Source organism: Schistocerca americana, chromosome 6, assembly GCF_021461395.2.
Source record: "Schistocerca americana isolate TAMUIC-IGC-003095 chromosome 6, iqSchAmer2.1, whole genome shotgun sequence".
Lineage (NCBI taxonomy): Eukaryota > Metazoa > Arthropoda > Insecta > Orthoptera > Acrididae > Schistocerca > Schistocerca americana.
This window is the reverse complement of record NC_060124.1, coordinates 361,701,981-361,717,178: the sequence shown is the minus strand read 5'-3', so window position 1 is coordinate 361,717,178 and position 15,198 is coordinate 361,701,981. Positions and strand designations below refer to the sequence as shown.

Here is a 15,198-nt window from a genome sequence, read left to right as displayed (position 1 = left end):
CTACCATAAGGCCTACACACACCATTATAATTGGTTACCTTCTAGAATCTCAACACCCCTTGCCATATGCCAGTGTTTTACAGATCAGGAGCTGGCAGCAAAAGGACTCAAAGGATAAATTTAAAATTGTTTGATGCTTAACAGTATGATCATCAGCAGCATTTCTCAAGATCATGATACTGTTTCAGTAAGAGGACTCAAATATAAGATGCACAAGTGTTATTTCATGCAATCATCATTGACATATTTGGGGTTCACACTCTCAGCCAATAAACATGAACCTATGGAAGATTATTTTGAAGGAATTGACAACAGGCAGCCATTGATGAATGTCAAAGACAAACAAATGTTTCAGAGGTTTCCCCAACTGAAGGCTGCAGTCTGGCAGAAGTGATTCATGGCCCCCTCTCCACACCCCCTTAGGTGAGTTGCATCCACCATCTGCAGATAGCATTGCCATGTCCTCTTACTACTGGGTGGAAGCCCCGGTGTGGGCCTGGAAGCCTGGATGCTAGGCATCCTGGATCTGTGGGGCAATCTCTGGCTGACCCATGTCCATTATGTATACCCTGGCCTCTGCCCATGGCCTTCTGTGGTACCATCAAAATCAACTTCATCTGAGCCATTTCGTCAGCAGCCACCTGCCTTCCACAGTGATATTCATGGACAATGATACAAGACCTTTCCCAGTAACAGCCCTGCCAGACCATGGACTATCTTCTTCTTTCTCCTAGCAGTTGTTGCTATGGAAACTGAGTAGGTGGCACAACATTACTGCAGACTGTCATGGTGTCGCTATCCATATGGGGCTTCTCATCATGATAGCTCTCTGAAAAGGCCACAGCTACCAGAATCCTGCATATAAGCTGGCCCAGACCAGTCTCAGCCAATTGTAATTCTGGTATGGAAGTGTACATCTGTCAGTCTACTGATTTGGTTCTCAATGGGGACTTGGTTTACGAGTGTTTACTCTTTGAACTTTGTTAGTAACTGGTTGAACTCTTAACACTGCACAAGTTTTGAATGTAAATCACATTTACAGTAACCTCCATCCAATATTTACTCTAAGTGGCTACTTTGGCATCGATCAGTTCCTTGATTGTCTCTTGTACCTTTTGCTAGTAGCTTTACATTTCTACTCTTTCCCAAGGAGCTGATTTGGCAACACATGAATTAAATAGTCACTATATCTACATACATATTCTGCAAACTGCTGTGAAGAGTGTCATAAAATTGTACTTAGCATGAAATTACATGTTTGTTCCCATTCCACTTATTATGGAACATGGGAAGAATGACTGCTTAAAATTGCCCTTGTGCCTATCGTAATCACCCTAACTTTGTCTTCAAAAGTCCCTACAGGAGCAATTTTATTATTCATTTATTTAGTGCCCATTCTATCACATTCATGACACTGGACTTGTCAAAGTACAGAACAGTATAAAGCATTACATATTTACATCATGTACAAAATCTTATCATTGGAATCAACACATCTTTATAACAAAAACATTATTCTGCTTAATTAGATTATAAAATTATGTATGTACATACAGATCGAATAAAACTAGTGAAACTCCTTGGTTGAATTTACTAAAATACCAGTACTTCAGTTAACTAGGCATAGTAACATATGGCACAAAAGCTAGGTGCATAATTACATACATACATGGATGAAAGAAGTTTGGTTGTTTTCAAGGAATGGTTGATGATTCTGAATTTTTGTTTAGAGAGTTATGAAGCAGACCTACAGATTTGAGCAAAATTCCAGGTATTCATTAATGCTGTAAAAGGTGTTGTTTATTAGTAAATTTTTTAGTTCTTTTTTGAATGCATTAATGTTTGGTATTTTTTTGATGCTATCTGGCAATGCACTGTACAGAATTTTTGGTTTGTAAACAGCACTGTCCTGATATATTGATTTTCTGTGCACATCCCTATTATAGTCGTCCCTGTTCCTTGTTTGATAATTGTGGATCTCACTATTCAAAGCTGAAACTTGACAGTTTTTAATGAAGCAGGAGCTTTCAAATATAAATATAGATGGTAAGGTCATGATTTTTAATTCCTTAAAGATATCTCTACATGGTGCTCTGTGAGCAACATCACTTATTAATCTTACAGCTTTCTTTTAGCACTTAAAAGACTGCTTTGCAAAAGAGGTATTTCCCGAGAACACTATACCATACTTCAGTAGACTATAGATGTATGCCTAATAAGCACTTAACACTGTTTCGGTATTGTAGCAATCTTTAAGCACTCTTAATATGTAACAGTACTTGCTTAATTTTTTGTTAAGCATTTCTACATGTTTTTCCCATCTTAGATGCTCACCTACCCATAATTCTAAAAATTTTATGTGATTCTTTTCCTGAATTTGGCTTTTTGGCAGTGTGAATTTTATATTGCTCCTATTTTTGTTTCTTATGTGGTTGAAGTTCATCCACACAGTTTTCTTGTCATTGACAACTAGACAGTTATCTTTAAACCATTATTCTGCCACTTCTGCTCTTTTGTCAACTTTTGCTGAATCTCATAATCATTCTTCCCTTTTATAATGAAACTGGTATCATCTGCAAATAGTATGGTATCAGCTGTTGAAAACTGTTGTGGTAGGTTATTAATAAAAATCAAGAATAATAATGGTCCCAATACTGAGCCCTGGGGCACCACATAATTACCTCTTTTACATTCAGAATGGTACACACTTCCATCCTGAGAGATTTGTACTCTTTGTTTCCTATCAGTTAAATATGACTTGAACCGCTCATGGGAAATACCACGGACACCATATTTGTACAGTATTAATAGCAGTAGATTATGATTTATAAGATCAAATGTTTTGGAAAGGTATAAAAACAGCCCACAGATCAGTTCCTTGTCCTCAACAGCTTTGTAAACAAGTTTTAGGAAACTGAAGAGAGCCATTTGTGTAGATTTGCCTTTTCTGCAGCCAATCTGTGCATTTACAAGAATTTTATTTTTGTTTAGGAAGTCTAGCAAACTGTCATACATTATTCTTTCAATTATTTTCTAAAATATGGACAATAATGATAGTGGTCTGAAATTTTTAATGTAAAACTTGTCACCACGTTTATAAACTGGTATTACTGTTGACTGCTTAAGTTTACTTGGAAACGCACCAGTTTCAAAGGAGTCACTGATTATGTCCACAAGTTGAGAGACAACATTATCAGTACTATATTTAATAATTCTGTCTGGGATACCATCAAATCCGCAGGTCATTTTGCTCTTTAGTTTGCTGATTGCCGATTGTACTTCTTTGGACGTTACGGGATATAGGTACATTGTCCTTTCATTTATTGGAGTTATTCCTTTGTCTTTGGATTATATTTAGTGGTGATCAGGTTTTGGGCTACATTAATATAATGATCATTACATATATTAGCTATTAGAAGTGGATCATCAACAATTTCATTTCCGTGTTTTATGGTGATTTTTATTGCTTGCATTTTTATGTTTGCCTGCATGATTATTAATAACTTTCCACATAGGTTTCATTTTGTTGCTACCCTTTCTGATATATGAATCATTGTGCTTCTTTTTTGCACCAACTATAGCTTCCCTGTGTTTTTTTCCTATAGCACTTTACATATGGTTTCAAGATAGTATTTTGCTTTTCGCTTATATAGCATTCTAAGACTTTCTGATGACTCTCTGATTTCACTTGTTACCCATGAATTTGATTTGTTGTTTATTTTCATTCTCTTCAGAGGGAATTAAATATCATACCAGTATTTATAATTTGACAAGAACTTGTTGAATTTCATATCTACAGAACTATTGCTTTCCAAGTCCCAGTCTACATTTTATAATACACTCCTGGAAATTGAAATAAGAACACCGTGAATTCATTGTCCCAGGAAGGGGAAACTTTATTGACACATTCCTGGGGTCAGATACATCACATGATCACACTGACAGAACCACAGGCACATAGACACAGGCAACAGAGCATGCACAATGTCGGCACTAGTACAGTGTATATCCACCTTTCGCAGCAATGCAGGCTGCTATTCTCCCATGGAGACGATCGTAGAGATGCTGGATGTAGTCCTGTGGAACGGCTTGCCATGCCATTTCCACCTGGCACCTCAGTTGGACCAGCGTTCGTGCTGGATGTGCAGACCGCGTGAGACGACGCTTCATCCAGTCCCAAACATGCTCAATGGGGGACAGATCCGGAGATCTTGCTGGCCAGGGTAGTTGACTTACACCTTCTAGAGCACGTTGGGTGGCACGGGATACATGCGGACGTGCATTGTCCTGTTGGAACAGCAAGTTCCCTTGCCGGTCTAGGAATGGTAGAACGATGGGTTCGATGACGGTTTGGATGTACTGTGCACTATTCAGTGTCCCCTCGACGATCACCAGTGGTGTACGGCCAGTGTAGGAGATCGCTCCCCACACCATGATGCCGGGTGTTGGCCCTGTGTGCCTCGGTCGTATGCAGTCCTGATTGTGGCGCTCACCTGCACGGCGCCAAACACGCATACGACCATCATTGGCACCAAGGCAGAAGCGACTCTCATCGCTGAAGACGACACGTCTCCATTCGTCCCTCCATTCATGCCTGTCGCGACACCACTGGAGGTGGGCTGCACGATGTTGGGGCGTGAGCAGAAGACGGCCTAACGGTGTGCGGGACCATAGCCCAGCTTCATGGAGACGGTTGCGAATGGTCCTCGCCGATACCCCAGGAGCAACAGTGTCCCTAATTTGCTGGGAAGTGGCGGTGCGGTCCCCTACGGCACTGCGTAGGATCCTACGGTCTTGGCGTGCATCCGTGCGTCGCTGCGGTCCGGTCCCAGGTCGACGGGCACATGCACCTTCCGCCGACCACTGGCGACAACATCGATGTACTGTGGAGACCTCACGCCCCACGTGTTGAGCAATTCGGCGGTACGTCCACCCGGCCTCCCGCATGCCCACTATACGCCCTCGCTCAAAGTCCGTCAACTGCACATACGGTTCACGTCCACGCTGTCGCGGCATGCTACCAGTGTTAAAGACTGCAATGGAGCTCCGTATGCCACGGCAAACTGGCTGACACTGACGGCGGCGGTGCACAAATGCTGCGCAGCTAGCGCCATTCGACGGCCAACACCGCGGTTCCTGGTGTGTCCGCTGTGCCGTGCGTGTGATCATTGCTTGTACAGCCCTCTCGCAGTGTCCGGAGCAAGTATGGTGGGTCTGACACACCGGTGTCAATGTGTTCTTTTTTCCATTTCCAGGAGTGTATTAGATTAAAGACCCTAATGTTGTCACCATTAATTAATCTTCTCTCAATGTATCTCCTGTTGTCACTTCTCTCATGAGATTTCTCTAGAGTCAATTTAACTGCTTGATGATCAGAGAAACCTGTATACACTACCTCAGATTTAAAGCCACATTTTGATTTGTCAATGAATATTTGGTCTATAGTACTTTCACTTTTGCTGCCGTATCTGGTGGTATCTTCTAGACACATGTCCATATTGTATGTTTTTAGTAGATTAACCAGTTTCTGCCCTTTTTTACAGTTGTCCTTCAAATTAACATTGAAATCCCCAAGCACCATTATGTATTTTGACTGACTATTTAGATAGTTCAGAAGATTTTCCAAATTTTCAGAGAACAAGGGACTGAAGGATATCTCTATATTCTTAACTTATTACTGTTCTTGAAACTTTTTATTTAGGCCTTTGCAGGATAATTTGCATCTACCTTCAACAGTCTGCCAGTTTTTCAACATTTTTTGATGCTCCTGTGTATGTCAAACAAACCTGTGACCATTCATGGCACACCTTTTTTTTTTTTTTTTTTTTTTTTTTTTTTTTTTTAATAAGTCCAATATCCTCTGTTAGGGCTATTTGGTATGGGTCCGACACACTTGAGGAATATCCTAAGATGAGGTGAACAAGTGATTTATAAGCCGTCTCCTTTGTACAGTGACTGCATTTTCCCAGTTCTCTGCCAATGAACCAAAGTCAGCAACCTACCTTACCTATGACTGATCCTGTGTGATGATTCCATTCCATATCCCCACAAATAGGTATAGTGAGGTGTTTATATGAACTGATTGATTCTAGTTGTGAATCATTGATATTGTACTCATAAGATACTACTTTGTTTCATTTTGTGACCTGCATAGTTTAACATTTACGTGCATTCAAAGCAAGTTGCCAATCTTTGCAACACTTTGGAATCTTATCTGAGAATTGACTGAATACTTCTGCAACTTCTTTCAGACAGTACTTCATTACAGATAACTGCGTCATCTGAGGAAAGTCTGAGGTTACTATAGGTATTTTTACTAGGTGATTTCTCTGTGGCATGTCTGAACTTACTTCTACTTCTGTTTATGACCCTTCACCAAAATTTAACAAGCTGCACTCTGCCTACCAAGAAATCATTAACCCAGTCACAGATTATGTTTTGTACCCTATATAATAGTACTTTTGTTAATAAATATTCATGTGTGCCAGGTCAAATATTTTTGGAAATCATGAAATACTGCAACAACCTGATTTCCTAGGTTCATTGCCTTCAGGATATCTTGTGAGAATAGTGCAATTTGTGTTTTTCATAATGAATGTTAATTGGAATCCATCGTGCTTACCACGGAGGAGGTCTTCCTGTTCTGGTTCTTTATGTATCCACAAAATTGTTTTCATCCACCAAAAACTTGAAGACATCTAATTTCCCTCTATACCACAGTCAAAGTTTCTCTTTTCGTAAATGTCTCAGTTTTGCTTGTGTGTGGCAAAATTGGGATGGCCCTTGTTTTCCAGAACTCTTATCTTTATTTCCTTTTTTAGCATTCCAAGTATCTGGCTGAAGTCATTGATTTTTCTTTTAGCTTCAGTATCTCCTGTGGCACTCAAATTTGTTTTTAAGATATTTTGAATCTGAGACTCCACCTGACAAGCTTAGGATATTAAACGTAATTTTTCAGTGTCACCTTGCAAGTTATTTTCAGTTCTTTGTGTAATATTCAAGTATATTAAGTATAAATAGTGATTAGGATCAAGTAAGAATGCAAATAAAATCCAGTTGTTATTTAATATTTAAATCCCTCAGGTGGTTGTTCATGTAAATATTAAAAAGTGAATGGGATGCAGAGAGCAACTCTGCCTTACGCTTTGTTAACTCATTTACTAAATGACCATACAGCTCTAATACTGTTGAAGAAACATGGTACCTCTTCGCAGTGTCATAATTAGATTTCTCACAAGAGTTTAGCTCTTGCAATACTACCAAAATCTTTTTTGAAATCTACAAATGCTCAGTGCATTACGTGACTGTCTTTCCCCATCTCTTCTTTACTTGTATTCTATTATCTTCCTCTTTCTCTCCCTCTCCTATCCCTTCTCCCATCTCTATTGCTACTACTTCCCTTATTTTGAATCAACCTGCCTGCTATGTGTCTTTCTTGTTCTACTTCTCAGGGAAAAAACTTTTCCCCCTATAGGTACACTGTTTATGTTTTAGTTATTCTGAAGCGTTTGATTTTATTGAAATATAAGGGTTACTATAACATGTATGTCATAATAAATATAAAGTAAAATATGTTGATGCCTAATTAAATTGAAGGTAGGGTCTGATGGCCCTTAGCTTGTCAGAATAAATAAGATTTAAGTGCAGCTTTCAGTCTATTGTTCAAAACTCTTATTATTTGCACACAAATCACACAATCTTACATCAGTACACACATTTCAGAGTGGAGATAGAAGAGGGTGAAGAGCAAGTCCTTGGCACCTTAAAATACGGGCTGTCTGACTTAAGTCCAAAGAGGGGACTGATGACCATAGATGTTAAGTCCCATAGTGCTCAGAGCCATTTTGAACTTAAGTCCAAAGGAAAATCACGGTGCTAAAAAAAGGGTTTTGCAGGGATCAGCAGCTTCTGTGTATTAAAATTCTATGTATTCATAGTGCAACATAAATAAAAATTCTAAACCCAGAACCACTTCTAAATTGCTAAACAACATTACCACTTAATCCCTGAATAACTCCATTTTTTTATACCCTTTGTATTTTGTCACATGAAATCCTGTGGATCCCCATAACTTCCTTTCTATCTCCCATGATCTTATATTTTCTTCAGTCCTCTCTCCTCTTTTCACGGATGAAGAAACCTCTGCTTATGAAAACTAGTGTTTTATCACCAGTTTGCATGTCTGCTGTAGTCAGTCAAGTGGAACTGTTCTCTAGTTTCATTTGATTGTAGCTTCATTTTCATTATTTGCTTGCATTATTGCATTTCTATAGCATATTCTGCATTAGTACTAATACTGAATTATGATGGTAAGTCCATTTCAAACTCTACAGTCTACATCTATGTTTTGTTTTAGCTCTGTTTATCATTAAGTAATATTCCTTGATTTTTTGGGCTCCCAAGAGAGACAGACAGAGAGAGAAAGAGAGAGAGACATAAATGTTTGTTAGATCTGAAGGAGGACTATGTCATGAAACTTACCAGTTCAAAACATTTTTCTACATGTCTATCTGTGGCTCAGCACATCTTCTGTTTGATGAGTAATGCTCTGTTTGCATACCGATAATTAAGTGTTGATGAGTATTATTCTATGACAAATATCAGTGTGGCAATTTAAATGTTTAGGCAAAGCAGTACATAAATAGTGGCTATTTAACATACATGATGATTCTTATTAACATTTAAAAATACCTGAAGTGAAGAGGATGCCACTGCGACATATTAAAGACACATTGGGCTGCAAAAGTCAAAAATAACCAAAAAGTGGATTTCAGGTGTTGAATATGTGATGTCACCAGATGATGTACCTCACCACATGTGCAATGCTTGGGCGTGTTGCTGTACCCTGCTAGTAGTGCATGTGAGTTTGAGTGTGCCGAGTGTGGCAGCACTGCACATACGCACTTGAATCAATCAGCACACCAGGAGGAACTGTTGGTGAAAATATCGGGTCACCAGTAATTTCTAAAATTGATTTGTCTGAAGTGTATCTGCAAGTTCCTGTGGATAAGAAGTCTCACCGAGTTCTGGTTTTGAATATTCCTTTTGGTGTCTATCAATATTTGCATCTTGCTTTTGGTGTGGCTAGTGTCCCTGCCATTTTCCAACAATTTTTAAGGCAATTGACTATGCCTGTCCTGAGTTGCATTAATTATGTGGATGATACTGTTGTCACAGGCTCCTCCACAGCTGCTCACTTGAAAAATTTGTGCACTTTGTTTCCTGTCTTAGAGTCCACAGGCTTACAGCATGACCTTATAAAATTTCAGTTTTTTCAACCTTCCACTGTTTAATTGGGGTTCAAGGTCTCGTGGGACAGGGTTCCCCTCTTCTAGAACACATCTCCACTGTTACCTCTATGTCTCACCCCTCATCCACGAAGGAGCTTCAAGACTTCCTATGGAAGATAGCCTACTACCATAAATTACTAATGCTTGCAGCCACATTAACCCACCCATTGCATGCCTTGTTACACTAAAATGTACCTTTCTAAAGGAGCCAGGATTGCGGACATGCTTTTCAAATGTTGAAATCTGACTCCTCTCGGTGCCTTGTTTAGCTATGTTCTCTCCAGCACATAGTTTTGGCGACCAACACTTCACAGTATGGCCTTGGTGCAGTCCTAGCACACTGATATTCTGATGACTCCGAGTAAGCAGTTGCTTTTGTCTCTAAATCTCTCATTCCAGTAGAGTAGTGTTACTCTCAAGTGGAAAAAAAGGCTTTTGCCATCATTTATACTCTCCAAGAATTTCATGATTTTTTTTGTATGGCTCCAAGTTTCCTTGTTACTGACCATAAACCCTTGGTTTCCTTGTTTAATACTCACACTTCCTTGCCTGACAGGGCAGCACACCACATACAATGCTGGGTGCTTTTCTTATTTCACTACAATTACAAAATCCATTTTCAACGTATGTCCAAACATGCCAATGCAGATGGCGTATCTCACCTTCCTGCGGGTCCTGATCCCGACTTTGATCATCAAGAATTGCTTTACTTCCATCTTTACACTGAAATGTAGGCCACGGTCAAGGGTTTCCCAATTACGAGCTTGCACAAAGCAGCTGTCATTGCCACCAATCCATTTCTTCACCAGGTGGTTCGGTTTGTTCAACAGGTCTGGCCAGATAAGCCACCAGGTCAGGCCTCAGATCTCTTGCATAACTATTTTCCCTTACAGTATCACCACCCTGTTTTTGATGGTATTTTGCTGTTATCCACAAAAGACCTCTCTCCCAGAGTAGTCATTCCTGCCACATTACAAAGCAAGGCTCTATGCCTACTCCACCAGGTCATTTGAGTGCTATGTGCACTAAATGGATAGCTAGGAGACATGTGTTTTGGTTACGGCTTGACGGCAAAATTGTCCATTTTGTCATGGCTTGTGAGTAGTGTGCCGACAACAGGCAGCTCCCAGGGTGTCTCTGTCCCCCTGGCCTGCTCCACACCTGCAATAGAAATGCTTTTGTGTAACTTTGCAGGTGGATGCATTTGCCTGGTTTCCTTACATTCTCAGGTGTGTGTGTCAATGATGGCTAAGGTCACAATATCCTTTTGAGGGTTTTATCTATTGAGGGGTTGCCTTATACCTTAGTTTCCAAAAATGGGTCCCAATTTGTTTCTCACACCTTTCAATTCTTTTGTTCCCATCGTAGCTTCTTTCAGGTTATGGCTGCACTGTTCCCCCTTAAATTGGGCAGTGAGGCAGAATGACTAGTGTGTACATTTGAGTCCCAAATGGAAACATTTGTCGTGGATTCTGCACACTCCTCTAGCTTCTGCAGCGTGCACCACATCTTCTATGGTCGGCTTTGTCTGGCTGCTTTGCACTGGGATTGGGTGTGAGGGTTTGGTTACTGGCCCAAGTGGATACCGCCGCAGAGGATGCCACCTTCGTGATGTCTGTATGGCCAATGGACTGTCAGCACACCACTCTGATCAGTTGCACCCTTGCTTGCCACCAGCAGCTACTGGTTCCCGGGTATGGCCCCCATCACCACAGCCCACGCTGCCCGGCCTCCCTCCGCATCAAGCTTGTTATCATCTGCTGTGGAGGTGCCTCCATCCCACTGGCTGCCTCCTCCACATATGGCACCCTGGGTTTTAAGCTTCTTGGCACTGGGCAACACCTGTCTCTAGCCTCAGGCCTCTTGCCACAGCCTGCTGTTCTGGACGGGCCGCCTCCATTGTCTCCCTCACCGTCATCGCCTCAGCCTTCATCATCAGTGGGTTCAACCCATCTCCTGTGCACAGGGACCTGCCTGCTAATGATGACCCAGAGATGGTGATGGCACTCTCCTCTCTCCTCTCCTGTGCTGTGCTGTCATTAGGTGCCACACGGGCCCACTGTCCTCAGGCGTGCCCGCATCCCCGCACATTCCAGCCCTATGCTCCAGGGCCTGCCTGGAACTTCATCCTGCCCCCTCGATCAGCACAGGCTACCGCTACTCCTGATCCGATGTACGTGTCTCTCGTCGGGCCACCAGCTCCTCCACCATTACCTGTGTGCCCACTTTGCACAAGGGAGAGGTGTGCCGTATCCTGCTACTAGTGCATATGAGTGTGAGTGCAGCGAGTGTGATGTTGTCACGTATGTGTACTTGAATTGGCTGCCAACTGTATCAGCATGACCTGGCCACTGGAGACCTCGCGTGGGAGGCGTGCACACAGTGAGGTCTCCACCACACCATCTGCCAACAACTCACACACACCTATACATAAATAATGAGCAGCACTGACTGCCCCTCTCTATGTTATTCTAATTTGTATCATGCACATCAGTTGTTCAGGGGTTATGAATAAAGCCATATTTGTGTGATTTTGATTGGTTTTGTGTATTAATTGGTTACTATTATGCTTGTCGATCCTACACTTGCTGGTATGAGGCATTGCTGCACATTGCTCCAAATTTGAAACACCTTTTGTAAATGATTAATGTCCTCACTGTAACCAAAGAAAAGCTGTTCTTATTTTGTGTTTCTTTCCTTTTGTCCATTCTTTTCTTGTTCACAGATACTATTTAGTAAAGAAAACGTAGGTCATTTACAGGTAAAGAGGAAATTTGGAAGCATATACTTATTTACTTGTAACACAATATGATGAGTTTCTGTTGTACTGTACTTTGCAGAGACTGTGAGACCAGTAAATAAAATAATAAATCTTACCTCAGTGTAAACACATATCTGAAACAATGAAAAAAATACTGCCTGCCAGATGCAAGACTTGGACCCTGAGCCCTACGTGCTAAAGTCATGCACGGAGGCCCAGTGCCACACCAATGTAAATACTGACTTTGGTATGAATCATCAGGTGCAACAGACCGATAGGCTCAAATGCTGCACATGCAATGATGTACATCACCTGGTGACAACACATGTTCAACATTCGTCAGCCAATTCTGGGGTATCTCCTGACATTTGTGGCCCCATGTGTCCTGTATTAAATTACTTGTCTCAGCATCATCTACATCACTTTGGAGGTTTTTAAATGTAAATAAGAATCACCCTATATGTAAATGAGGAAACAAAGGAAAGTACAAAAAATCAGAATATAAGTTCTACCAATGATATGGCCATCAGAGATGGAGCACTACCTTGGACAGGACAACGACAGGAAAAGGCTTCAGACAGATCCTTTTCAAATAAATCATCCCAATATTTTCACTAATGATTGATTTAATGAAACAGCTGAAAACCTAAATCTGGATAGGCAGATAGGAATTTGAATCCCAGTCATCCCAGATGCGAGTCCAGCCAGTGTGCCACTTTACTAGGTCTGAAGAAGCAGCAGCCTCATCCCCTCACTTTCTTTCCATTTCCTAAAAGTTTCAGTACCTCCAAATGAATGTGTGCCAGCACATATAGCAGTGCAGTAGTATTCATTGCAAATAAAGTACAAAGATACAGATTTTAATAGGAGATTCTCTTTTGTAAATGTATATTTTTTAATGTTCCACATCCCTAGAGGTTCTCTACCATGACAGGATCTGCAGAACAAAGTGAATATATGTCTTTTGGGTATGCTGCTGGATTATATTTAGTGCATCCTGCAATATTTACTCAAAGCAACTGCTCAATAATTGCCACTCTCCATCAATAATAAGTGGCCACCACCTGGTGAGGTCAAACAATTGCCATGAGGAAAAATTGTAGATACACGAAACATGATCCAGTGGCATCTTGCCATTTTGATGTGTTTTCTGTCTTGAAGAGAAGACCATAGCAATAATATCTATTCATCTTGCTAATTAATTCATCATCCAAAATTTTCCTTTACTTCCTTTACTGCTTGTTTCACATTCAAGTTAATCAGCTGTGGTGATAATCTACAACTCTTTGTTTCATCCCTTTGAATGGACTTCAGTTACCTTTACAGACTTTGTAGGAACCACAAACAACTAAAATTTCTGTCTGTTGTTATATTGTCTCTTATTTCAGCAACACAGCGTGCACAGTTCATGCAAAGGAATATGTAAGCAACAGGTTAGGTTAGTTATTACCTGTTGTGTGACTCTATATAACAATTTAATGAGAACCTGTGAACAGCACTCATCTTACCTAAAATACAAATAAATATTTGGTAGTGTTGGACTTGACATACTACTAGGATAGTTTCTTACACTTTTATATGTATCTATAGCTAGTACAAAAATTTTGCCTCCTAAGGTAAGTACTGACCAGCAGTTCTGTCCATAATTTTACGTTCTTCTCAAATGATTTTTTTTTTTTTTAATAATAAACTTTGGATAACATCATTCTGAAATGTCATCATACTTACATAATTTGTCAGTCACAAAAACTCTAACTCTGATTTATGGTAGTCACATTTTTGTTGCCATTTACCTTTTAAATGTTATGTAATTTATTGAGTGTTCTTTGAATGTGCTGCCTTACTAATACCATGAAACTAACACATAGCACAGGAACACCATTGCAAAGGAGTGTGTGATATCAGCATGTGAAAAACTACTAATTTACATAAATTATGTTTTCTTTTTAAAAAACAAACCAAAATCAAAAGAAAATAACGGAAAAAGTTTCTGTGGAGATTTCAGATACATAACATGTCATTACTGAAGAGACCAGCACTTTCCTTTTTTATTTTAAGTAAGCAGAAGTAGTTTAGAGACACAGAGAGATAACCTTCAGTATCTACGCTGCAATTTAATATACACCAGTTGCCTTCTCATCAAACAATGAAACAAACTTAATCTCCTACTTACATCCCTCTCACACCCATCCCCTCATCCCTCCACCTTCGGACATTTGCATTTCTTGAAGGGACTTCTGTTGTAGTAGCTCAAATTAAATAAATAAAATGGAACAGAAAATGTAGGGAATTAGAATTATTGCGTTATTTAAAAATATAGCTACGAAATATTAATCATAAACTACATTTCAGATGCACTTTGCCATCCAACAAGGACTTCTAAGTGCATGCATATTGACATTGTTCCAATGCTAATTTAGATTTGTATCACTAATTTTGTTTTGCTAGAGGGAGCACAAGCTATCCCACTTTAACAGAATTTCCAAAAAGTTTTTAAATTATAGTTCCTTCCCACAATGAATTACACTATTAAAAACACAGGTTTTGGCCTAGAACAAATGGTCTGTTTCAGAAATGTCAGTACACATAGAAATTAAAGAAAATATTCTGCATGTATTACTTGTGCAGTTCCCGAGATCGCAGCAATCTTCTCAAACTGAGTTCCAGAAATTCTAAGCCTGTCCATGAGCATATCAAGTGCTTTTACCCACATGACTGGAGAGGCCCACACCTCCCTGCCCTTCCGTACCACTCCTGCATGTGTCCTGTAAAAAGTTCAGATCACAGTCACTCATAATGTGATATCACATACAATTGAAAAATGAAGTTTACGACACTGAAAAAAAGAACTTACTATACCGTACCTGAATTCTGGCAAATCATTGTCAAACTGAACCTGTGCTTCATGTAGGACAGTTAACTGATTGTCAACTACTACTGCTTTAAGCTGTAATAAAGAAATAAAGAGAACTATAATTATCAATACAGTCCTTCAAAACAGTAAAACGTTGACAAACTGACTTATTTCTCATACTCTGTATGTCTGCTAATAATACTTTTGAAATAAAGAAAATGAAATGACCAGCATTAATGAAACAGCTTTTTGATTCTGGAGATATTTACAGAATGATAATTAAATTGACACCC

General features: G+C 40.0%; 1 protein-coding gene across 2 annotated transcripts in view; it reads right to left on the bottom strand.

The window, feature by feature from the left end:
* LOC124619886 (xylulose kinase-like) overlaps positions 1 to 15,198 on the bottom strand; it is a 148,295-nt gene that overhangs the window by 109,472 nt on the left and 23,625 nt on the right. For both annotated transcript variants that reach the window (XM_047146514.1, XM_047146515.1), the window contains exons 2-3: positions 14,916 to 14,998; positions 14,672 to 14,816 (exon numbers count right to left, since the gene is read on the bottom strand). In XM_047146514.1, the coding sequence (XP_047002470.1) occupies positions 14,672 to 14,816; positions 14,916 to 14,998 (228 nt within the window). The remainder of the gene's footprint in view (positions 1 to 14,671; positions 14,817 to 14,915; positions 14,999 to 15,198) is intronic.